General features: G+C 38.7%; 1 protein-coding gene across 5 annotated transcripts in view; it reads left to right on the forward strand.

Moving 5' to 3' along the window:
- The window catches only part of SYTL5 (synaptotagmin like 5), a 215,836-nt gene that overhangs the window by 108,194 nt on the left and 80,395 nt on the right, over positions 1–27,247 (forward strand). For all 5 annotated transcript variants that reach the window (XM_045512502.2, XM_045512503.2, XM_045512505.2 and 2 more), the window contains exon 2: positions 19,131–19,579. In XM_045512502.2, coding sequence (XP_045368458.1) covers positions 19,461–19,579 — 119 coding nt within the window. In that variant the 5' untranslated portion in view covers positions 19,131–19,460. The remainder of the gene's footprint in view (positions 1–19,130; positions 19,580–27,247) is intronic.

The raw sequence follows: 27,247 nt of genomic DNA on the forward strand, positions 1-27,247 counted from the left end.
TGATATGTCACGGAATCAAAATATCAGTATCCAAATTTCTGAAGGTTACAAAAGCAGACTTAGCTATTCTCTGTATTCTAGAAATCTCTTTCTTTAACTAGCATATGCTTATAACATCTCAGGTTGCAGGGGACCTTAGGAACTCTATTCCTCACAATTTATAGGATCACTGGCCAGAGTATGTAATTTTGCTAACACACAGTATTCACTTTGGATGAGGATTTTTTTCTCCATGTTAAAAAAAGACAGATAATACTTAGAATATTCCAAGGGTGGTTCTACATGCTTTAAATTGTTTAACTCATTTAATCTTCAAAAGAACTCCATGAGATACCATCGTCATCATCATCATCACCCTGTTTACTTAAGAATAAACTTAGGAGCATAGAGGTTATGCATAATTAACGAGTTATTGAACCAGGCTTCAAACCCAGGCAACCCAGGACCAGAACCTATATTCTCAGCCATTGAGCTCAGTCATCTCAGGACCTCTGTGCTCTGGCATCTGGTGTAAGAGGGCAGCCTATGGGGTCCTGGGCAGCTGTTAAATGTTGCAGTTCCTTGACAAGTACTATTAAATATTTGATAGTTTTTCATAATATATAAAAATAAGATTTACACAAAGTATTCCAATATCTGTTCAAGAGGAGTCTGACTTTTCTCACCCATGATTCTGTATGTGAGCATCAACGTTTTCAAAGAGTGATGCTCTCTTCCCTAGACAGTATATTACACTGTAAATTGGCAGCTACTTTTCGTTGTCCTTCATGGTTGCTTTTGCCACAGAGATATTCTCTTGATTGTGTGTTAGTTTCCATCTTTGTTTTGCTACTATTTCGAAAGTTCAGGGCTCAATTTTTAGAGTTGCCACTTTATTTCTGTTTCCTTTTTAAAAAAATAATTCCAACTACTTCTTGTTCATTTAAACATTCTCTCACCTTAGTAAAAAAAAAAAAAAACTTTCTTGAAGCATTATTAGCTACAAAAAATAATTTAATAGGCTTTTACTTCATTTTCTTCTTCACTGAATAAAAACATTAAAATCAGACTTACTGTCACTGAACCCGTTAATAACCTTATTCATTTCCAAGTAGGCACAGTACCATTTGTAACTCTTGTTAAAGTTTAATTTAGCAATTTCCAGTCCTTGTAACAGTTGACTTATCCAGGCTAATTTGATTTAATCTTTCTAACCAAATGCCAGGAAATACTCTATGCCTACATTATGAACACATCCAATTCATTTAAGGATTTGTGGTTCATGTAAATAGACTTCAGTGGCATTTTCATTTTGGTGTCGTGCAGTCAGAAAATATTTCCAGCAGTCAGGACTTGGAGGGAAATTAAGATAATGAAAAATATATATTTCATTTTAAAGCAAGCAAAAGCCTTAAATCCAAACAGTATAATGTTAAAAAAAAATCATTTAACATTAACAGTGTATTCTAAGAATGGAAGTGGTAGATTTTACCAGAAAATATAGTTGAGATGGGATGGGAGGTAAGGGTGTGTACGTGGATAAATCATATTTGGAATCTAGCCATCAAATAATGATGTTCCAAGGTTCAGAAATAGACTTTAAACATACTTTTATCTGGATTATAAAAACTAAAGTTCAGCAACAGCCCACTTGGTAAACACAGCCCAAGAGAGATCATATGAAATATATTTATTCAAGTATCAGAGTATAGACAAATCCATTAATACACCTGTCCAAGATCTATGTATGGAGAACAATAGTTTTCAGTCTCCTAGTGTGAAATTAATTAAAATTAGCATACGATTTAAAAGCATGAAATTAATTTTGTTTTAATCAAGTGATATGATATCAAGGATGGATTTTCAAAGTAGTAAGGGCCTAATACAAAGTAGGCATTTTTTCCCTCAACTTTCAACAAATAATGGTGTTTTCATAGCTGTCTGTGGATAGAAACAAATGGATAATTTTTGCGTTTGTATTTTGGCCTGAACTAGATATGTGTTAGAACACATTTTGTGACAAAGAATTAGTACCCTCTGACTGAGAGACCAGCTCAGGGGAAAGAAATAACTACAAGGAAGTCCAGTCAGTGATGTGAGGGGGGAAAAGGCTGGGATGTTCTGTTTGCAGTAGCCTTGCTCAGGGAGGAAGAATTGAACCCACTTCAAATCACTCAAAGCTGTCGTCTAATTTTGTTGGCAATTACTGAGTTTGAGCTCTAAACACAGGAAGGTTATTTCTGAATCGGATATACACAACAAACCAAATGGCTATTGATTTTCTTTCAAGTGAATTCCTGTTTGACTCTCTCATTGTTCTTGTGAGTAAGTGTTACATGTTTGGCTTTATACTTCAACACAATAGGATATTACTAAATATTCAGCATCACTCAGATCTACAGAGTATGTTCCTGAACAATAAAGATAAAATCCAGTGGTAATATTTGATTGATTATAGCGGGAAAACTATTGAACCTGGGTCAGCAAACATCAAACGTGTGTCCAATTACTGCTACCAATAATAGTAGTAACTGTTCATCCTTTCTGAGGATTTCCTACAACCTAAGGACTATTCACATGCTTTCCATGTAACGAAGATCATTTCTTGGTTCAATCCCGTCTCTAGGATCCCATGTCTAACAAATTTCAGAGCCTAGATTTGAACCAGAGTTACCCTGGTTGAGTTAAGTTCTAAAGGAATTTCCTTGGGATATTTTATCCTGCTGCCCCAATTTTTACCTTTCTCCCTGGTTCACAGGCTCACCTAATCCATGCCATTATCTGTAAAGCTGTCACTGATGTGGTCCTGTCCCCAGTGTCTCATTGATTGGCATCCTCTCTGTGACCTTCTGTCCAGGTGGTTGGAGGTGGGAGTCTGCACTGATCGTTACTCAAGGCTCTTAGATCCACTGGCCCCTCACACTTGCCATTCCCGCAACCATTGCCAACCACTCCCCCTCCCAGCTGAGCTCCTCAGTCCATCCCTGCAGGAGCCCTGGTAGCATCAGGCCTTTCCTAACCTCACCTCTCTCTACCCTCTCCACACCCTGACCGCTGCTGGAGCTTCCATTTCCTTTCTCAGTCAGGGGAGGCTGCCCCAGTATCGTACCCTGCATTCTCTCTTCACCGTCTGATCATAAAACCCCATGTTCAGATCTCCAAGCTTTGTTCTTGGTAGAGAGAACACTTAGTTTGAGGAACATCAGAAGAAAAAGAAAACGTATCGAGAATCACCTCACTGTCTTGTTTCCCGAACTATCTGTGGTAAAGAACCAGTTTGTTTTTAATTTCCCAAGCCACCTCAAAGTAATACTTTTGTAAAATTCACTGTGCAGTGACATGAGTCCACTGATGACACACTCCTTTGTCATGTCAATGTCGAATTCCTATAAACGTTTTGAAATGCTCTCCATTTTGCAGATATCTGGCCTCAGACCAATAACCAACAGTTTACTGATGAGCACCAGTCTGTGAACCACATTTAGCATAGCTTTGCCACAGAAACAACCTTTCTTGGGAAAAAAAGGAACAAAGAATCTGTGTTTACTGCAGTCCATCTTCCATTTTGCAGGTGTGCCTGTGTGTCCATCTTTGTACCATTCTTTAGTGTACAAATGTGTACCCTGAAAGAGCAAGACTGTTGGACGTTGGTGTAAGGTTGACCAAAACAAATTGTATATATATATATGTATGTGTGTGCGTATACAGTTACATCTGTGTGTTACGTTATATATTATATTGTTGTCAGTGTATAAATGTGTGTGTGTGTATATATGGATACATCTGTGTGTTATGTTATATATTATATTGTTGTCAGTGTATAAATGTGTGTGTGTATACGGATACATCTGTGTGTTATGTTATATATTATATTGTTGTATATGTATATATGTGTGTGTAAATGTATATATTTCATTCTCCGGTGCAGTATAAAGTTCACAAACACAGGCACTAGAGGAAGGCTGCCTTGGTTTGAATCTTAACTCCACCACTTACGAGCTGCGTGGCATTGAGCAAGTTATGTATTCTCTCTCTGCCTTATTTTCCCTATCTGTAATATGGGAAGAGTAACACTAACTCACAGGGTTGGTGTGAGGATTGAATGAGTTACTGTGTATAAACCAACACCTTAGAACAGTGTCTGGGGCTTGTATGTAAGTGCTGTGTGAGTGTTCACTGTCATTATTACCATGAGCCAGAAGGAAAAGGAGTTAAGGCAGATAATAATCATGGAGCAGGGAATAGTCAATCTGATATAATACAGCATGGATAATGGAACAGGCATGGTTAGTTAGGATGTGGATAATGTGAAATATGTAATGATTTCTTTTTGGCTTTGTGTTTGCTGTCTGAGGAATTCCATCACTTCACGTGGAACAAGAGTGTGTGACAGGAACTGTGGTAGACATTTTGCATTATCAGTTCCTTTTGATCCCCACAGAAACCCCATGAGAAGGGTATTATTTTTATCTCTACAAAAGAAGAAACTGAGGTTCAGAGAGGTTGAGGTAGCTTTGCTTCTCTAACACAGTAAGTAGCAAAGGTGGGATTTGAACTCAGCTTCCTGACTCCAAAACCTGGAGTCCTTGCAGTTTTTTACTTGAGATGTTCATTGGAAAACCATGAGAAGTTTTAAAAAAAAATGCAGAGTCTTGCCCGTAACTAGAAATTGTTTAGTTTGATTTAAAAAAAAGCAGCTTTATCGAGATATAATTCACGTACCATATAATCCACCCATTTGGAGCATATAGTTCAGTAGTATATTCACAAGTTAAACACCATCACCACAATCTAATTTTAGGTTTTCATCCTGGGGGTGGGCCTGGCAATAGAGTCCCTTAAGTCTTCACTGCAGGGCCAGGAGACCCTGTAAGAATTTTTTTTTTCCCTGTAAGGGTTCTCGAATGGACTTCAGATGGTTTGTGAACCTTTTCTAGGGTCCACAGCTTTCCTTATCTTCTTTAAAGGGATAAAAAACAGCTCAGGTAGTATGAAGAAACTCTCAACCAGTGTGTTCTCAAACTTGAGGGTGTACACAAATCACTGGGGGCTCTTGTTAAATTCAGATTTAGTTGGTCTGGGGTGGGGTCCGACTGACTTTGATGAATTTTGATGACAGGAATACTAGCAGTGGACCCCAATTAAGTGAGATGTTATCTGTCCCCCAATCCTATTCTCATTAGCAGATATGTGTTGCCAGCCACCACCACCCCCAAACTGTACCTACTCAATCATTATTATATTCTGAATTTTGTCAAGAAAATATTTGTGGACATTTGTTTTCTCTTTTTATATAAGTAGCTACAAAATAGCCATGATTTTGCCTCTTGTAACAAAAAGCCTGACATTTACTGGCAGGCCCTCAGTAGAAAAAGGTTGCCAATGCCAAGTGTAGACCATGGTGTAAGGCCCCCTCTGGGGAGCATAAATGTTGTTCATCTTACTCTCTACAGCCCTTGCTGCATTTGTCAGAGGTGGGGTTAGCAATCAGACTGATAGGAATCCTAAGTCCGAGGGGCCACAAGTTGGCTGCCCTCCTCCCCCCTCCCTCCTGGCTCAGAAGAGAGGTCTGGGCAGGTGAGAGGCAACTTCAGGTTTTCTTTAAAAACGCATCTTCCTGGGTTGCAAGCTATTTGCCTGAGTAGCATGGGTGGGTTTCCACAAAGGATCTAGTGTCTTCTCAGCTAGGTCCTGTCAATAAGATTCTGGAAGCAGGTTTCCTTAGGAGTAACTTGCAATGCATCTAGAGAGCTTGGGTAATTGGAATTGGATGACAGCTGAACTTATGGGTAAAATAGGACATCTTCTTAACACCAACTTTAAAGCTGCTTAACACTTAAGGGGTGTGTTCAGAGCTCTGAATTTGCAAGAGCTTATTTGACCATGCATTTTAAAGGTATGATGACATTCCTGCTTCTTTTTAAACATTTTTTATTGATTTATAATCATTTTACAATGTTGTGTCAAATTCCAGCGTAGAGCACAACTTTTCAGTTATACGTGAACATATATATATTCGTTGTCACATTTTTTTCTCTGTGAGCTACCACAAGATCTTGTATATATTTCCCTGTGCTATACAGTGTAATCTTGTTTATCTATTTTACATTTTGAACTCCCAGTCTATCCCTTCCCACCCCCTGCCCCCTTGGCAACCACAAGTTTGTATTCTATGTCTATGAGTCTGTTTCTATTTTGTATTTATGTTTTGTTTGTTTAGATTCCACACATGAGCAATCTCATATGGTATTTTTCTTTCTCTTTCTGGCTTACTTCACTTTTTTTTTTATAGGTATAGCAGTTTATAAGTATGAAGACATTCCTGCTTATTTTCCAACGGTAGCTCACTTTGCCTCCAGTGAAAAGGATATGCACTGCACTCATACTAGAACATAGATGACTGTTCGAAATTCTCCAGGCTTCAAATGCTCTCCTATACCGTAACCTCCACTGTAGAGCTTCCTCTCAGATGTCGTTTTTGAACTATTCTTTCCTTTGGTCTTGGTCAGTGACAATTTTAGATCTCCTAACTGATGGCTGATTTTCAGGCTTTCTGTCTACCTTTTTTTTTTTTTTTTTTTTGATGCAAGAGGTTGTCCATTCTCAGCACCCACCCCAAATAATCCCTGTTATCACAAGGCCCCATAACCGTGGTCAGATTTTAGTACACTCTGGGGGGAACAAGTACAAAGTATGACCTTGAAAGAATTAGATTATACACTGAAATAATGGTAAGGTTTACTACTTTATATTATTAGAAACTAGGATAAGGCCAAAGAAGATGTGATAGTACACTGGACTGGGCAAACTTATCATATGGTGCATTTTCCAGGGTTTCTGGAAAGGATTTAGTGTGGTACCCAGAAACTCTGGAAATCATGCAACTGGAGGTGTTTATAACAGTTTGATTGGTTAATTGAAATGTGAACTTAATGGTGGCCTACATTGACTCTGAGTGATGTACTTGACTCCCAATCCATTAGACTCAACTGCATCTTTCACTCTGTTGATTTTCCCCTCTCCCCAGTCTCTTTCATCAGCTCATTTGTTCCTTTGTCTCTTCTTTAAAAATAATTGTTCCTCATGTTCCTATCCCTGGCCCTCTTCTCTTCCTGTGTACTCTCACTTGCATAATTTCAGCCACCATATGGGTACCAGTGATTCTCAGTTAAATGCCTCTAGTGTAGGCTTCTCTGATAAACTCAGTTCCATATTCCAAATGCCCTTTGGGACAGGTCTTGGTTGCTATTTGCTTCATAAGCACCTGGGACCTCAACATGTCCAAATTTTAAGTATTTTTTTTCTCTCAATCTTTTTTGTCTTGTTTCCTCTATCTCTGTTAATAGTATTACCATCAACATTCCTAGACTTTACCCCCATCCTATTGAATCAGGATATATGGAGATGGAACCTTAGGAATCTATTTTTGCACATGCCCAATAGGTTATTCTTATGGACACTAAAATTCAAGAATCTTTCAGTCCGCCATGCTGGAAACCTCAGAGTCACTCTCTTCCCTCTTCCTTACCACCCACATCTAGTTAGGAACTGGACCATATTGAGGTCATCCCCACTATCTGAAAAATGTTCCTTAGTTCCTTTCCCACTACCACAGCTTTAGTCTCTGCCAGGCACTCCTGCACGAGCCTCCTCGTCATCTACATAAACTCTACCCTCTCATACAATCGCTCAGTACTGATGTCTTTCAAAACACAAATGTAAAATAGAAATCTCACTGTGCTATTCCTTGGCCTAAAAGCATTCAACAGTTTGGTGGCATGGGAGTAGTTTTCAGACTTTTTAAGGTCACAGAACTCTTTCTTCAAATAAAATCCTGCCAGGAAATCCAACTTATAGAACAGATAAAAGCAAGAGGTGCTCCGTTTGAAGCAGGGGTTGGCGCCACAAACTTGGCCATGCAACCTGCCTTGCTGAGTTTCCTAAGAAACCATTCCCAAAGGCACAGTTTGGAAAACACTGGGTAGATTCCAGGTGCTTTATTTGGGTACCAAATTCCTTCCTGGCTAGCATTCTCCTTCTTCGCACCTCTTCACCATTAACTCAGACCCTAGCCCTGAGATTATTCGCTATTCCCTGGACTAGTCACGTGTATTTGTGACTTTTTGTGTTTACTCTTCACATCCTAGAATGACCACTTTCCTCTTTCTAATTTTCTTTGTGTTCTCAAAACCAAGCTGGCATTTTTGACTGTGGTTTTTTTATGTTCATGTCTATCTCCACTATGAAATAGACAAGCTCTTTGGGGACAGAGACCATGCTTTCTTCATCTCTGTATCTCCTAGATCCAGCACAGTTTCTGACACATGCTTTTATACATGTTTATTGCATGAACCTTTGTATGGTCTGTAACCCATTCTATCTGATCTTTGGTTTTATTTTTTCCCTGACTTAACATGCCTTAATAAATTAGCATTACTTTAAAAATATATTTATTAACCACAAAGCTATATGACTCTACTACTGATTTTTCCCCCCCTGTTCAATAGTCAAGCGTGACAATCAGTGGATATATGCTTTGTGTATCATGGTATTTGAAGTTGAGCTCATATGGCTAGACTATATATTTTTTAAAACTTTTTTTTTGAGTTATAGTCATTTTACAATGTTGTGTCAAATTCCAGTGTAGAGCACAATTTTACAGTTATACATGAACATACATACATTCATTGTCACATTCTCTTTCGCTGTGAACCACCACAAGATCCTGTATATATTTCCCTGTGCTACACAGTACAATCTTGTTTATCTGTTCTACATTTTGACTATATTTTTGACAGCAATAACATTTGCTTTTTTAAAAACTGATTTTATAAGTAATGTGCATTCATTGTGGAAACATAGAAATGAAGACAATTATAAAGAAATTAAAATACAGCTGTAATATAACTACTGGGAGATAATATTTTGACTGATTTCCTCCCATTCTTTTTTCTATAATATTTAGGGGTATATGTATTTATTTCCTTTAGCACAATCGGAATCATACTGTATAAGTAGTTTATATCCTGATTTTTTTCCACTTACTTTCTTATTGTGAACCTTCCAGCATATTATCATATTTAAAGGAATCTTAGCATTATATAAAAATCTTACTACTATTAATAAAAATTGGGGGGGTGGTGAATAGCTCAAGTGGCAGAGCGCATGTTTAGCATGCACAAGGTCCTGGGTTAAGTCCCTAGTACCTCCTCCAAAAATTAATCAATCAATCAAATAAATTACCTCCTCCTAAAAAAAACAAAACAAAACAATAAATTTTTAAAAAATTGTGGAATTTCTAAGCAATTGCTGAGAAGTTTGTAAATTCTTAATAGAAAGTCTAGGAAGCTAGCGAGAGACCTTTGGGTATTTTGTGAATAGAAGGGAATGGAGGTATGTTTTTACTGATCTGTTTTAATGACATATTGCCAACTTCAGTGTAAGACCAGAAAGGATGGAGGGCTCTAAAATGTTTTGAGCATCTGTTACGTGCCAGATACTGTGCTAGGCACTTTGTATACATTAACTTATTTTAAGACTCACAGCAATCCAAGGAAGTGGATATTAATATTCCCATTTTACAGATGAATAAACCAAGACACAAAAACTTAGTGGAGCTTGTCCATGTTATTCTCTCAGGGAGTAGAATTAATCCAGTTAGTTTCCAAAGCCCCACGGTTTCTACAACGCCAACTCTGAGAGGGTACGCGGAGCCAGCCTTTGATTCTGAGGGCTTTGTATTAGCAGTGTTTACCCTGGAGAATATAATTCTTTTGGTGACCGCAGTTATGAATCCCTAAAATTACCCCCCTTTGTCTATTAGAATATACATTTTATTTTTTAAGGTAGAACATATGTGTATTTTTTCTGCAGTCTTATTGATTGCCTAAGGTATCAACTGTCCCTCAGAAAGGTTTATGAATCCCTACTGCAAATAATGTGGCATCTACAAGTCTTGGAGACACCCTTCCAGGAATCTTTAGTTTTATTCATTAGGTCCTGCATTGAGAACAGTACCTTCTCTTGCTCTCTTACCCTTTTATGAGTCCCTGGAATCCAGGGAACCAGTTTTCTCCCAGTGCCCACCAGCACTGTTGATAATGTTTGTTTATAGAAGAGTTTCAAATAATTTCTCCTTCTGCTGACTGTGCTACCATTTTACGGTATTTTTAAATAAAAATATGTATCATAATTAAATAAAAATATGTATCATTTATGCATCTGTGTATGTAAATAATAATAACTCCTGTATTCCTTTATCAGCCAAGCATTTCAAGCCCTTCGTACTTCTCTTTGTATAGCTAAAAGTGTCTGCACTTGTACTGACCCAGTGACAATAAATAGGGAGTTATGGGACACGTGCAGTTTTTCCATTCCCACCAAGAACTGGAGGAATGCGTGACCCTTGATCTTCAAATTCCTGGTTACCACAAACTTACACATCCTGTATATTAGGAAGTGAGGTATGGTCAATTCAAGTGACCACACATTCTTGGTTACTCTCATTCCTTTGGAATCCAGTTCACCCCCTTCAGTCTGAGATAGCTTTAGTGATTTACTTGACAAATAAAACATGGCAGAAGTAATGTTCTGTGACCTCCAAAGGTCAGTCCTAAGATGTCTTGCAGTTTCTGCTTTGACCTCTTGGAACACTTGCTCTGAGGGAAGACAGTTGCCATGTAAAACCCTTGGCCACCCTGTGACCACCATCGGGGAGAAACTGCAGCTGCTCTGGTCAGCAGCCCTGGCCACGCCTTTCCAGCCTTCAGATAACTTTCAGCCCCATCTGCCCTCTGACTACAGCCTCATAAGAGACACCAAATAAGTGCCTCCCAGTTAAGCCCAGTCAACCCCCAGGCTGTAAAAGATAATGATAAGTTTTTGTTTTAAGGCATTGAATTTTGGGATGGTTTGTTACTGAGTGACAGATAACTGAAACATGGAAGAATGATTGTACATGTTGTATTTGGAACTAATAAGCTTCACTTTCAAGGCAGGTTTCCAAGGAAATGCCAGTCACTGCTCTTCTTCCTACTATGTTTTGTGTGATGCGTCTTTCTCTTGTCCTCATATTCTCCCTGGTACATTTTTAAAAAATTAAATGAAACAGACTTTTTCTGTTTATTTTGTGTACATCTGCTCTAAAAATGGCAATATTTTATGAAATTCTGTAACACAGAATTATTGGAAGAGTGTTAACCTGTGGTGGGTTCTATTTAATAGAACGGTTAAGAAGGCATCCATGGTAAGGAGGCCACCATAATATCATGTCCAGTGGTTTCAGTGATACATTCCACTCTCAATCCGTTCCCACTGCAGTGGCTCCCACAGAGCTGGAATATTGTCCAACTTCATCTCAAGCATCTGCCCAGAGTTTAGTTTCTTTTCTCTGCTCTGTTTTGGCATAGAGCATCACCTCAGGCTTATCCAACATTCCCTTCTGAGATGAGGTGCTGAATGTTTAAATTTTTATTTTAGGCATTCCTCTTCACATGTCTTATTTTTTATCTCATTCATTGAAAGTCTGAAACGAGTCTTATGAACCTAAAATCATGGTGTTGGCAGGACTGTATTTCTTCAGGAGGCTCCAGGGGAGAATCCATTTCCTTGCCTTTTCCAGCTTCTAGGAGCTGCGTGAACTCCTTGGCTCATGGCCCTGTCCTCTATCACTCCAACCTCTGCTGCTTTCATCACACTTCCTTTTCTGACTTTAACTCTACTACCTCCCTCTTGAAAGGGCCCTTAAGATTACATTGGGCCCATCTGGATGATCCAGAGTAATTTCCCCATCTCAAGATCCTTGACTTAGTCACATCTGCAAACATTCTGGTGACTAAGACATGATTGTCTTTGGGGTCATTATTGAGCCTCCCACAGATCACCTAAGCTAGACTAAGAGGCATTTGTGGATACTTAGCCATTCGAAGATGAAGAGGGAAGGAGAAAGTGTTCCAGGCAAAGGGTCTGGCGAGTAGAAAGACCTGGAGGTGAAGAAGATCATGCTTCTTTAGACGAATGAATTATTGAGTGTGACTAAAGGATAAATATGACAGAGAGGGATAGGCAAGAGTCAGATAATGAAGTGCTTTTTTTTTTAAAACCATATTAACTAATTTGAACTTTTAAGGACAAAGGAAAGACAATAAAGGATTGAAACATAGGAGTAACAATGATCCAATTTGTGTTTTAGGAGGAATCTGATGTAGGAGAGCAAGAACGGAGGTGAGAAACTGTTGTTGAAGAGAGGGTGGTATTACCCAGTTCACAACATGTCTGAAACCGAAATCGATTATCGCACACCAAAACTGGCACATTTCCCCAACTTCCCTATTGCTGACAGTGTCACCTGTATTCTTCTAAAATCAAATTCTTAAAATTATTTTTGCCTTTCTCTCTTTTGCTTCTAACTCCTGTCAGTTACCACACCTTATCGCTTCTTAAAAATTTTAAAAGACATAAATAATATTTGATTATATGAACCTGTATAAAATAATGAACAATATGGAAATAAGCCCCCTTTCATCTCTTCTCTAACCCTACAATCCAGCTCTCATCTTGACAAAAGGCAACACGATTAACAGATCAGTATGTATCGTTCTGTGCCTTATTCCTGTGTATTTTTATATATGTTTGTATTGATTGCATTGCATTAAATGCATGTGCATTTAAAAGCATAAATATATTTCTACTTTCAACTAATAATGTAGCTTAGATATTTCCATGCTGATACATATTTTTATTTAAAATTTTTTAAACATTGAAGTATAGCTGGTTACAATGTATCAATTTCTAGTGTACAGCACAATGTTTCAGTCATACACATATATAGATATATTCATTTTCATATTGTTTTTCATCAAAGATTACTACAAGATATTGAATATAGTTTCCTGTGCCGTAGAGAAGAAATTTGTTTTTTTATCTATTTTTATGTATAGTAGTTAATATTTGTAAATCTCGAACTCCCCCTTTATCCCTTGCCACCCCCTTTCTCCCTGGTACCTGTAAGATTGTTTACTATGTCTGTGAGTCTGTTTCTGTTTTGTAGATGAGTTCATTAGTGTTTTCTTTTTTAAGATTCTATATATACGTAATATCATATGGTATTTTTTTTCTCTTTCTGTCTTACTTCACTTAGAGTTATAATCTCCGGGTCCACCCACGTTGCTTCAAATGACATTATTTTATTCTTTATGGCTGAATAGTATTCCATTGTATAAATATACCACAGCTTCTTTATCCAGTCATCTGTCGATGAGCATTTATGTTGTTTCCATGTCTTGACTATTGCATGTAGTCACTCTTGATGATTATGCTACGATGACTATCTATACATTATTCTCACATATACACACAGGTATTTTTCTATAAAATAGATTCTTAAAAGTGGTCAAAACATTCAAAACTTAAAAAACTATTGAGGTAGGATTGACATAAAAAAGCTGTACATATTTAATCATCTAACATACCTGAAACTGTACCCTTTGACCTTTTTTTTAAATTTTTTAAAATTTATTTATTATTGTATTATTATTATTATTTTGGCAGGAGGAGGTATTTAGGTTTTATTTATTTTTGGAGGAGGGTCTGGGGATTGAACCATGTACTCTACCACTTGAGGTATACCCTCCCCTCGCCTTTAACCAGTTTTGAAAGATTCAGTTCATTGTCTGAAAAGGTTCACAGGAACTATAAAGGCTCTGAGATTTTACCCTGCTTTCAAGCTAAGAAGTAGGCCTGTCACAGTTTTATGTATAGTGGTTGAAGACATGCAATCCTGGGTCAGATACAATGGATTTTGTTACAGCACAGCAGGTCTCATGAACTTCACGTTGGCGTTGGTTCCCCATGCCCACAAGCACAATGCCCAGGTGGAAATTGTGCTCGTGGTGGATTTGCGTACCACCTGAGGAACACTGAATATAGGGAATCCAAATGTTTTACAGTGGACTGCAAGCAAATCTGCCCTCTGCCCTTGAGGTAGAATTGTGCTTTAGTAAACAAATTGTAAGCAAATCTTCCCTTGGAGAGAGAGAGACAGAGACAGAGACAGAGTATGTCTTCCATTAGTCACTATGCAAACATTTCTGGAAAGATTGTCCAGGACAGAAGGCCAGTTAGTGCCTTTGCTCACGAGACGTGTAAATACGGAAGAGGTCCATGGAGAATTCTCTCTCAACTAAGGGTTGAACCTGTTTCCACTTCCATCAGTGGGATGTGAGTGTGCCCATTTCCACATGTGATCAAATTCAATACTGAATTTTTGTTTTTTACATTTTTGTAATTTAATGAAAAAACTAAAAAGTGTTCTTTCTCTTTGTTGTAATTTGCATTTGAATTCTTGGTGAGCTAAATAAGCATCTTTTCATGTTGTTATGAATTGTGTTTGAGGTGCTAATACTGTGAATTACCTGTTCTTACTTATGCCCCTTGTTTTATTGGTTCATTTTCTTCTAATTTGTAGGAGCTCTTTATATTTTCTAGATATTGATCCTTTTTCTGCTTTATGTGGAACAGTCTTCTCCCAGCTTGTCGCTTGTTTCTTTTCATTTTATTTATACTGGCTTCCTTTGTACAGATATTTAAAATCTATATATGGTATATTCAGTGAAACGTTTTTTGGCAATACAGAATTTTATAGGTCTTGGTAGGTAAAAAACATGCAGGGGAACGGCCAGATATTATGTCTGTCTGCCAATTTTTCTTTGAAATATTTCCCTCTTGAAATTATTTAGATTTTTTCCCTAACTAGTTTTTTTAAAAAAATAAGTATCATCTTCTCTTTAAAATATTGAAATACATGATGCTGAAATTAAAACCTGTTAACTATCTCTTTCAAAACTGAGGGTTCTATGACAGTCTACAGTGAACATCAGAGCATTAAAGATTCTGGAAAGTTGTGATACTGTTGTTCCCTGGAGGCACTGAGAGACAGTCTCTGTAATGGTTGGAAACAGGGTCCTTGAATCCATACTGTCCTATTATTAACTGTATGACTTTGGACATATTGATTAATTTCTGTATGTGTCAGTTTTCTAATCTGTAAAGTGGGGGTATTAGAATTTAATCTGTGAGGGGGTCATAAGAATGAGTTGAATTATCTAAGTGTTAGCGCTTATCATTATAGGACATTCTGAGGATGCGGTTCTTGGAGCATCACTGTAAAGCTGGTGATATTGTTACTTGGCCTTCTGATTATTGTTTGTGAAAAATAAATTCAACTACTGCGCTCCCGTGGAATGTGCCACACGGAGTTGCCTATGTGAGAAGAAACTGCTTTATTCAAAATAAATGCCTGCAAGTCTGTAACATCTGCCCTTGAGCCTTTCAGCTTGGATTTCATAGTAAAAGGGCTGTTTCTTTCCTCACAGCATTTTTATCTCTATGGTGGGTCTCACCTTTTGACAGTCATGTGTATTCTTGCCTGCTCTTCTATTTGAAAGGCACTCCCAAGTGAATTTTGCATATGTTGATTATTCTAAGCGTCGTAAACGTCCCTCTAAACGTGCTGAAAATCCATCTAACTGTTGTCACATAATTACAGACAGACTGGAAGTGAATTTTATTTGTATTAATTTCATCCTAAGAGCACTTCCAGAAACATTCTGTTTTTAAAGCTGCATTTCAAATACCCAATAATGGGATACATTCAAACAGACCCTCTCCTGTGACTGAAATATCAGCCCCTATTAATTTTAAATGTGTATTATGTAAAACAGTTTTTTTTAAAAAACCTAGGTCTTTGACGCTTTGAGGATTTTTGATTATCACATCTTGTCTGATACTCCGCAGAGTTAATGACCTGCGCTGAGCTATCTCTGCTGAAAGGCAGCAGCATGACATGCAAACCATCTTGTCAGCTTTTAAAATATTTTAGCTCAGTTCAGCAAGGCTACTGGCCAGAGAGGGAAAAATCCACATGTGAAGTGTTTAAGGAGAGAGATGTGTTTAAGTGAAGATGCTGAGGAATAAAATAAAAATGAAGTTGTCTCTCCTAATCTGTCTAGTGTTTACTGGGCACATTTAACTAAACGAGGGAGAATCAACTCTGGATAAAATGTACTCATGATTATTTTTACTCATTTTTCCACTTGATTAAAGTGTGTACATAGTGGGGTAAGGGCTTCAATGAGAGAGGCTATAACTAGCTGAAAATAGGCATCAAAAATGGTGCATACTTATAACCTTTAAAAATTGTGACTCACTGTATTTTACACCTGTAACTTATGTAATATTGTACAGCAACTATACTTAAGTTTAAAAAAATTTTTTTTAAATGTAAAAGGTGCATACTTAAGCGAACTCATCCCAACCCCAGATGCTGGTCCTCCAAAGGCTCAGAGATGTGATTTGGTCAGCATACAGTGAATGGATCAGACATAGGTTCAAACTAAACCAGACATAGAGGGTTCCATTAGCAGGACCAGGACATCTACTTCCTGAAGGGACAGCTGAATAGGAAGCCAACTTACAACCAGAAGTGTCTTAGAAAGAAGTGAAATTCAAGCAAGAGGAAAGAATTGTATGGTGTGAGTGACTAATGGCATGAAAATTGGCCAGACTGAAGCCTCATCACCCAACATGGAACACGTACTACTGGGAACAAATAGGTTATTTTCCTTTTGAGGCTCAAATGCTTCTGCTGTGGTCAGAGTCTGGAGGGCACTACAGCATCTAGCTCCCTGGATCTCCCTTATCTACATCTAAGCTCTTGTCTCCTCGTGTCCACCCTGTATTTCTCCAGAAGGACTGGATTACCATCAGTTAGATTCCATATTCCTAAATTATAGTCACAGTCCTGTCCTACCTTCTGGAGGAAACAGCCTGATATTCTAGATGACATTTGGGTTACTTCTGATCTCCTTGGTCACTCATTTAGACATCAACTGTCCCGGTCCAGATCTAGATGAGTAAACATCCACTTAGGGCTAATTTTGTGAATTCAACTCTCTCTGACTAATTCTGTTTTCCTTCTATCCATGCTTGATTTCCCATCTTCTCTCTCACCTTCCTGTATTACCGCCATGGTGTTACTGCTACCTTCCCTTTATTTGCCTCATGAATAAACCCTTAGATTTTTAGAAGGCAGACTTGCATATACAACTCAAGGCAAGGATAACCATAAGCTCTAGGTCACACATTTTTACAGCTTCCAACCCCTTGGATAATTTCTGAACACACTTCTATAGAATATTCACATAGGACATTCTAACTGTGATTTCAAATATAAAATACGTTTTAAGTGAACTTGGCTGTAATGATAACATATTCATTATCTGAGTTACCATGTGGTTTTTTTGTTTCTGCGTGAAACCAGATGAGACACATAAGGGGCAGAAGAAAATAATTGTGTTCTTTATCTGAGAGGATTGCACTTGACAGTGATGTAAAAACCAGACCTTTCTGAAGAGCCCCTTTTGCTCTGAACCTTGTTGCTTCCTGTTCATGTCAACCTTGGGCTCCTCTTATCCCTGCAGCCTCTAGTACTTTGGAGATGGAGGAAAGACCTGGAGTTTATTTCCAGAGTCTGCACTCTCTCAGACCTGGGCAGTTTCCTCTGAGCGGGATAGCACGTGGTCTGTAGGAAGCAGTTCAGTTCTGAGTCATTTCAGCAAAGTTCTGGTTCGGTATACGATGTAGAGAACAAACAGGTGGGGGCTTTGGAAAGTTAAAGAGGCCCTGGACAAGACCCTATCCTTCCAGATCTGAGATTCTGAGGTCAACCTGACCTGTGGTTAATGGGAGGTCCCAAAGCAGTCTTTGAATAAGTATCTAGTTATGCTTAGAACCCTGGCTAGAACCAAGCAAACCAAGTATGTAGTTTGTAGTTCATAGACCTTGGGGGAAGCCAAGGGACAGTGTCAAGGGATGACGCCAAATCACAAAACTCAGTGGGACGTGCTAAGAGCCATCATCCTTAAGGGGCTGTACAGAGAGAATCCAGGTACCAAGCCAGTAAAAGAATGTGCTCAACAGTTAATATGAGGAGTGGAGAGGAAGCTCAGTGATAGAGCGTGTGCTTAGCATGCACAAGGTCCTGGGTTCAATCCCCAGTACCTCCATATATATGTTTTTATATATACGTATATGTTTATATATCTACCAATCTATGTAAATACCTCCCTCTCCTAAAAAAAAAAAAAAGAAAAAGAAAAAGAAAAAAAAAAGAATTAGTATGAGGAAGAGGGCCTGGTGAGCTTATGCTGACAGAGGGGTAGTTTTAAAACATCTATTCTGCAGTATGTAAAACAGGCCTGGAATAGTTCACATACATGTATATCATCAGATATAAACCTATATTGAGAATAAAACATCACCCAATACAGTTTAAGTTCCTGTGTTCTCTCTGATTGCAGCTCTATGAATCTCCCGTGAATTTCCTCATATTTGTACTACAAATATATGTGGTCCTAAATTAGATATAATATTTTTGAAAGTTATTTCCTTCATGCGTGTGCTGTTATTCTGCATGATTTGTTCTGCAACTTAATTTTTTTCATTCAAGATTCATATTTGTGAGAGAGATTTAGGTTGCTACATGTAGCAATGGTTCATATTTGTTTTGTCTGGTACTTTTTTTGGTGGTAGTCCTAGTTTTGAGGAGAGAGGGCAGAATAGAGCCACTTAAGGGACCTATCCTGTTGTGGACAGTCCAGCTTATGCACTTATTGTCCCAAAGTGGTGACCCAGTTCACCCGTGGGTCAGCTGTAAGGATGGTGATGGGCTCTGGCTGGTAGAAGAAGCTCCTTATAACGGAGGAAATGGAATTGACATAGAGAACCTGGAATCCACTAAGTATAAGTACTATTTTATGGTAATAAGCACAATAATTATTTCACAAATGCATATTTTCTGAATAAAAAGTGTTTTTTGAGTTAGGTATGTGAGTGTTTAAAAAATTAGACCCTCTAGGGAGGAGGATATAGCTCAGTAGTAGAGCACTCACTTAGCATGCCTGAGGTCCTGGGTTCAATCTCCTGTACCTCCATTAAATAAAAAAATAAATAAAAACCTAATTGCCTCCCCCCCAAAATTTTTTTTTAAAGAGTATTTTTTAAAAATTAGACCCTCTTACAAGTGTCTGTCTTCAGTGCTATGGGGAAAATGGCCTAATTAATTTTTCTCTCCTTTGTTTTCTCCACCTTTTCAGTGTTTTCTGGATTCTGTCCCAGCGGATCTGATTCCTGCTCGTAGCTTCCTAGATTGACGTTAAGCATCACTAGGGAAGTTCAGCTGCCACTGGACCTTTTTCAGTTAAAACAATAATGACTTTCTGGAAATGTAATCCCAGTGGAGCCTGTTTTCTGTGTGGCCTGGAAGAATACCTACCTACCATCAGCTATTCAGAGACCTTGTAAAAAGTCTCTGTACATCAAGCAACTGAGTGACACTGGGTGGTTCAAGGGGACCTTAAGAATTGTAGAAATCAATTCAACTAGAAGATTCAACCACTGCTACTCCGAGCTGCTGTTGAAATACCATGTCTAAGAACTCAGAGTTCATCAACCTGTCATTTCTATTAGATCATGAGAAGGAAATGATCCTGGGAGTCCTGAAGAGAGACGAATATTTGAAAAAAGTAGAGGACAAGAGAATAAGGTAAGATTCTTTAATCTTCCCTGCCCTCTTTGCTTTCTGTTTGTTTGAAGCAATTTAAATCAGAAATGGGGCAACTGCAACCACACTGGAGACCAGTGTTGGTCAGTGACTTCATGGGCTCCCAGCAATAGCTCAAATACTAGAAAACATCTTTGGTACTTTTATCAGTTAACCAGATTGAAGGATGGAATAGAGCTGTAAATATGGTGTTGATGAGACTGTCCATTTGCTAATGACATCATAACCAGTAGTTAAGTGGAAAGACTGCCCAGGCTTGAGTACCAGCTCTGGGATGTGCTAGTTTTGTGACTCAGCTTTTCTGTGCCTTGGTTTCCTCATCAATAAAACAAGGATGATAATAGTACTTACGTTATAGGGTTGTTGCAAAGATTAAGGACAATAATACATGTGCAGTGCCTGGTACCTAAGTGCACAACAAATGTTAACTGTTGTTTGCTGATAATGCCTTTCTCAGGTCAGTCTTACTGGGAATTTGCTTCGACCAGAGATGGGAGAGGAAGTGGGTCTACAGAGTGAAAAGTTCCCAGAGATCACCTGAATTTCTTGAAATAAGTTTCTGTGGGAGGAAAGTTGAATAATATGGGCATAGTTGAGTTTCACATCAGTTATAGGCAGGGTTGGTATTTAGCTGGATCCCCAGGTATGACCTCACCTATGTTTCAGCCAGCATCCATTCTGATTGGTTATATCCTCTGTTCGAAATGATCACAGCATCGTTGTGATTGGTTGCTGCCTGCCCTGTCCTGCTTGATAAATATATTTGGTTATTATGTCTACCCCTGGATACAGGAGCAGAGGTAAACAGAGTTCCCGCCTCAGTCACTGCTTACTATGCAACATGTAGCTTTTGTGTGTTTCATGTCTCCCAAAATTGCACTCAGAAGCTTATGTTTATTTTACTTGAGGAGAAATCTTGTCATAAGATTATTTTCACATGTTGCAAAAATAATCAATGTGCCTAAAGGAACTAGGATCCTTAGAATTGAAAATACATTGAAATATTCTTGATTGATGCTTATTTCATAGTTAAGAGCTCAGAATTCTTATTTGCATCATTCCAACGTATTCAACCAATCTTAAACAAAAGCTTTGATTAAAATTATTGCACTTTATCTATGCCTAGAATTCAGGTGGCAGTTAAATGCAGTTAATGATTTTCAAGAAATCAGAAATGATATTTTTGGCATTGGTAGTTCAGTCGTGGAAAGTGACTAAATTTTCTAATGCACTGCAAAAAGTTACACTGTTTATGAGGGGCAAGGTACTAAACAGTTCTTGACAACATTCTCGGGGGAATTAAAAATCACTCTGTTCAGGAAAAAAACAATTTAATAACTAGATCCCAGGAATGACTGAGGTACAGTGAATAGGACTTTGTTCAGAATATTTCTTTCTGTCCTTCTCAATAACTTTTAGTAATAATCCATTATACCCTCTCTTCCTTTTTCTTTATTTTTCTTCCCTTATCTTCTTTCCTTATTCTCTGTAATGAAATTTGCCAAATCGCGTAATATACAACAGCTATCAAGAATAAGGTTGTGGATTTCCTGGCTCTTTAATCATTTTGAGAATAGCAGAAGAAAGACTTTTACAGATCTAAGAGATACTTTTATAGAAAATAGATTTTTTTTTTAAGTGGCAATGTCTGTTCCCTTCTTGAATAACAACACCCGCTCATATTTAGTTAGTGCAGTTTTTTTCTTTTAGATGTGTCGTCTCGTTTTGTTCTGAGCTACCAGAATCTGAGCCCGGGCCAAATGACTCAGGCTCTGACACTTAACAGCTTCGTGTATTGAGAAGCCACGCCGATGTGGGCGGCATGGTGTCTAGAGTGCACGCTGTTGAGTCACACATCTGCATTTGCTAATTCAAATCTTAGTCTCCCCATGACATCTTTGTGTCACTTTAGATAAGTTGCTTCAATAGATAAATCTAGTCTCCTCATTTGACAAAACAGAAATAATAACATGAGCTACCTCGTAAGGTTGTAGTAAGGATTAAATAAGCTAATATTTTCAAGAGCTTCAAACAGTGCTGGCATGCAGTAAGCACTCAATCATTGCTGGCTAAAAGCATTGGGCTTATTGTTGGTTTGTGTTGCCCTTGATTTATGATTTGTGGTCAACACCATCAGTGCTCCACTGAGATCGCTTGGGGGCCCTTTGTTGGATCTGTGCTCTCATTTCCCAGTTTCCACGTACTTTACTTCTAAGGATTTTCACCTACTACCTTCTTTAGAGGACTTGCCTTTGGGTGGCTGGAGTTGCCTGTAGGACTAGAGAGCCACAAGCACCAGGCGAAAGTTGAGTTTCTGTCCCTACTGGGCAGCTCTAAGCCAGTGGCTTACAGGTACAGAAACCCCTTGCCTCAAGGCAAGACAGACTGTAGTGCAACTCCTGTTTCAGAGCAGCCGTGGGATCGTGCTGAGGCTGGACGTCAGTGGAAATTCACACCCTTGCTTTGCCCCCTCTTCCTTCCCACCTTCTGCCTCCCCTACTCCTTTCAGGTTCCTCCTGAGAGCATGCCATAAATCACTTGCACATGAACCTGCATCTTCCACTTAGTTCCTCAAAAATGCAACCAGGAGATTAGCCAGATCAGACTGGAAATGTAGTCCTTTTTCCTTGATATCCTCCAAAATCATCAAAGCAAAGAATTTATGGTGTAGCAACAGTAAACCTTTTTTGCAAGCTATCACAATTTATGGTATTGCAACTGTAAACTTTTGTGCTATTACAGTAATTGTTTTCACCGTGCTCCAGAGGTGTAGGTTGGATATTTTGTGGGCATCTAGAGGAATAAGTAATCTGTTACGAATAAGATACAAGTTGAAGGAATGGTTTCTCAGAAGAGGTAGCATTAGAGCTTAGCCTTGAAATGTGAAAAGGATTTTGATGTTGGCCAATATGTATCAACTGGGTTTCAGCTGTTTACCGTGAAGCACTCTTGCCTTCAGATTCTGATAATAGGTTTTAGAAGGAAATGGAAGCTAAAGAAAATGTTTAAGAGTTATGATAATTACAGAGAACATACTGATCTGGAAAGTTAGCACATTGAAGTTTGGAAAGGAGTGGATTTATTGTTTGTTTGTGGGTTTATTTGCTTGAGTACATTGTCCTTAGAGAGAAAGAAAGAAAATAGAACAATAAAAAGTGTAAAAATGGTACTGAATCAACATTTTAGACCTGTCGCCCAACTGTGCTCCACAGCCCACATAGCCCCTGAAGGGTGGCATTAATTAAGGTGGGAGTGACCTCTGGGTGCTTCTAAGGATCCTCTTCACCCAAAGGCACATGAGAAGCCTCATAATTACTTCTAGCCATGAATTGTAGGCTAGAGAGAGACATCTGCCTACGACCAGAGCGCTAGGTTGATCCAAGAGGCTCAAATATATTTATTCTTCTCCTTCAGACCAAGTAGGAAGGAGTGGTAGGAGATATCTAGACACAGATTTTGACTGTTAGAGAGTAAGTACTTTAAATATTCTCTGTGCAGAACAAATCACTTAGATTTGTTGATGGCTTTAATGCAGTGAAGAAAGAGGGAAGAACTGATGCAAAGAAAATTGAGCTGTCAACAGTAATTGCAAGTGGAAAAAAGATACTGACCATTTGGAAGCACACGATAAAAATCTTTGTTGATTTGTCTTGTTCCTTAGATTTTTCTAACTTTAGAAGAACTCAGCCTAACATACACAAATACATGGCTCACAGTATCCACTCCAAAAACATCTCATTAACCAGTTCTTACTCTACTTGATCTTCCACACCTAAAAACAAATCCTGTTAAATGTCTACCTTGTGGTATTGGCCCCTATAACAAATCTCCAACTTCTGAGTGCCTATTCATTTCAGCAGTTCATTTGTGGGCTTTCTTCTCACTAAGAAGCTGTCATTTTCATTTAACCACGATGCGTGAAAACATATCTGGCCTTACTTTGTCTTTGGCGCCTGTTCTTGGACTTGCCTCAGTGGTGAAATCTGTCAGTTGTCTTACTGCAGACATTTCTCTTTTCTTCCTCCCTATGCAAGGCTCAGTTTTGCTCAGCTCCAGCATTAGATTTTTTTAGAGCAATCATCCCTTGTCTGGGATTCCTCTGGTAACTATTGCTGGTCTGGAGGTGGACATGAGACCAAAGATGACCCACTCAGACATAGAGCCCAAATTTATGGAAGGTTGTCTTTCCCACTGGGCAGTTTCAGTAAAACCATGTTATCCCAGTTGTTGAGTATGAAGGCCAGCTCAGCAGTGAAGCTGAGCCGAAAGAATGGCAGAGAACTGAGGTCAGCATCCTGATTTACTAGAACCTTCCACACTTCTGGACTTCTTCTTTAAGCAATATAATGTATTTTGGTGTTCTTTATTAGTGGTTGCAATCTGATTTTCTGTTACATGCAGCCAAAAGCATTCTACAGTCCCCAAGACTCAGCAGTAGTCAACATTTGTTGAGCACATTTTGTGAGCCAAGTGCTATGTATTTATTGTTAGCGTAATGGAGGTGAGCAGAGACACAGTCCTGCTAACCACCTGTTGGGTCTGTAGACATAAAGAAGTTTGCAGTCCTAGATCAGGCTTTATTCATGGTGTAGACCCAGAGTCAGCGTACAGTTTCTGTAAAAAGCTAGATAATAAATGTTTTAGGCTGTACAGTACAGGCTCTCTGACTACTTCACTCTGCCAATGTAAGATGAAAGAAGGAATAGACAATATGTAAATAAGTGGATATGACTGTATTCCAATAAAACTTTATTTATAAAAACAGGCAGTGGGCTGGATTTGGCTCAAGGGCTGTAGTTTGCTGACCTTTGGCTTTGAAAACAACATCATGATAAGTTCTAGCCTTGATAATAGCTGCGTACGCCTGAAAACTGAAAGCCATCTCAGGGAGAAATAGGACATTGATAGTCTAAGAGATAAGATGGAGTTACACTTGAAACCATCAACTATCAGAAGTGGAACATGGGCTTCTGTCTGGGACGTTAGGTGATTTCACAGTCCTTAAATCTCTAGGAGATTTCAATGCCTCAGCCAATGTGTCGTGGCTCATGTGCTGGAACAGCTTAAATATGTTTCATTGCCTCTGTAGAAGAACAACAAAATGAATCTGGAGGTCTCAAATACCACGAAAGAGCAGAAGGTTCTGCAAAATGGCAAAGGACAGATTACAAATACATTTTCCCAATGGGGTAAAAAGTGTGAATACCTCCATTTATAAACAGGGGAACTGAAATGCAAAATTGAAGAACTCGTCCAAGATCACACAGCTAGTAGGTAGCAGAACGATGATTTGTATTCCCCACAGTCTGGTTCCGGAGCTCACACTCCACTCTTCGGTCACTTTTAACTTCTGAGTCATCTATCTGGCCTTTCAGGGGGACCAGAAAAAGATGGTAAACTCTCTGATGCCTCGCTCACACCAGAGAATGTTCCTACTCAGTTCATAAAGGTATCCTCATTTAATCCCCATGTCATCCCTGAGACGTACGTGCTAGTATAATGTACTACAGCTGTGGCAGCTGAACCTGAGATTAAATCACTTGTCCAACTGATAAACATCAGAGCCAAGATTCTCTTGCTCCATCTTGCTTTCTTTTTGTCTAGACTGTGATGCTTTTGCAGTAACGGCATCTATTCAGACTCTGTTGAAAGCCCACCCACAGCTTTCCTAATATCTGTCAGAGAAATGGAACACAGCAGAAAACATTTCTTTAGCCTGGTATTTACCGACAGCTCTGACCTATAAGCTGTATCACATTATCCAAAGTTTGTACGACCTTTATTGAAGCACTACTCTTACACAGTAAAAACTGACCAGCGTTCCTCCTGCTATTCTCTTCTTTCTGCTGACTGAAAACCAAAGTGCAAGTGTATTACAATTTGTTCCACACAGCTGGCTCAGCTGAGATGGGCCACTAAGCAAATCAGAGGTTAGTATCATCAAGGGACCGGAGAGCCCAGCCTGGACACTGCCATTCACCTTATGGCTTTGTCTTTGTGTGGTTGATTCCATCATTTTACTGCAGGTCTAGGAAGAAAGAGGAGGAGGGAGAAACAAAAAGGGAAAGCGTATTTAAATTGGCTCTTTGGAATCCCACAGAGAAGCTGAATATTTGGTTCAAATGGATTTGAAACAATTTCAAGAATTATCCATGCAGCCAGGAAGTTAGGGAGACCAGTAGGTGCCAAACAATAATATTCTCTTTGTATTCTACAAATGTTTGATCAGTGGGGCTGTTTGTTTCTTCAAATCTTATCACTGCCACTAAGAACAAAATTGGTTTGACCTTCTCAAGAGCCTAAAGACTCACTGTCCCCATAAAACACCAGGGAAACTATTGGAGTGGACGTCTGCTTTGGTAAACATCTTGCCTTAATCCTAATAGAATTGCCGCAAAGCTTTTTAGTGGATTAACAGAAACTCTCAGCATGAACACATTGGCTCCCTAATAGAACCCAAACTCTTAATGAGCCACAGAGACATGAAAAAAAAAAAAATCTGGCTCTGCCTTAAATGAATTTAAAACCTTAGGGTTTTCCCACCAAAGAGCTTAGTGATTTCAATATATACCCACATATAGGGAAACTAACTTAAATTTTGATTCTGTAGCATTTTCCTTCAAGTTATTCTTATTAGAAGTCTCATCATAGGCACAGGGTCACAAATACCTGATATTTGGTGATGTTTCAAACACTGGATTACCAAAATAAACAGAGTTGCTAGACCATTTTTTTGTTTGTCTGAAATAGTATGATCACCATAGTCATAAGTAAAATGGTTACCTATGTGGAGTGTGTGTGGATATACATGTTGTATATATGTGTGTATATATGCAGTTGACCCTTGAACAGTGTGGGAGTTAGGGGTGCTGACCCTCCATGCAGTCAAAAATTGGAGTATAATTCAGAGTTGGCCCTCCATAGTCACGGTTCTCCATCCGAGGATTCAACCAACCGCAGATCACATAGTACTATAATATTTACTACTGAAAAAAATTCACGAATGAGTGGACCTGTGCAGTTCAAACTTGTGTTGTTTGAGGGTCAGCTGTGTATCTCTCTTTAATTCTTCTCCAAATTCCTTTTAGTACTGTTTCCTTGTGAGCTACCTCTAGCCAGAATTGGTGTAAGAGGACATGGCCCTAGGCAGCAGGGATTAATTTGCACTCACATCCAGGAAACTACCATTCCCTTTTGCTGTAAATTGAAGAAACACTGGCTGTGAAGCCCAGGTAATCTACAACATGGCCGAATGTCCACGGGGAGGGATGTCAGAACTGGGAGGGGGAGTGAAGACTCATCCCCCAAAGGCAGGTCATTTCATAATGGAAGATCTCATTAAGTGAAACCCAGCTGTATTCCTGGGGAAGGGGGCATTTTATTTCGGAGGAAATATAAATGAAAACTTCACTTAACAAAAATGCTGCCTCTAACGTTTTAGATTTCAGGCATGTGACCATTTTATATCAACAATTTATATGAATGTTCCTATCTTAATAAAAGTTAAGGTTTAGTTGATTTAAATCTGTCATAAGATTAGGCTGACATGTTAATTCCGATTCTAATTTCTAATTATTATTTCACTGAAGAGTAAACATAACTGGTAAACATTTTATGCAAATATCTAAAATTGATAAAACTGCACAGCAA

This window comes from Camelus bactrianus, chromosome X, assembly GCF_048773025.1.
Source record: "Camelus bactrianus isolate YW-2024 breed Bactrian camel chromosome X, ASM4877302v1, whole genome shotgun sequence".
Lineage (NCBI taxonomy): Eukaryota > Metazoa > Chordata > Mammalia > Artiodactyla > Camelidae > Camelus > Camelus bactrianus.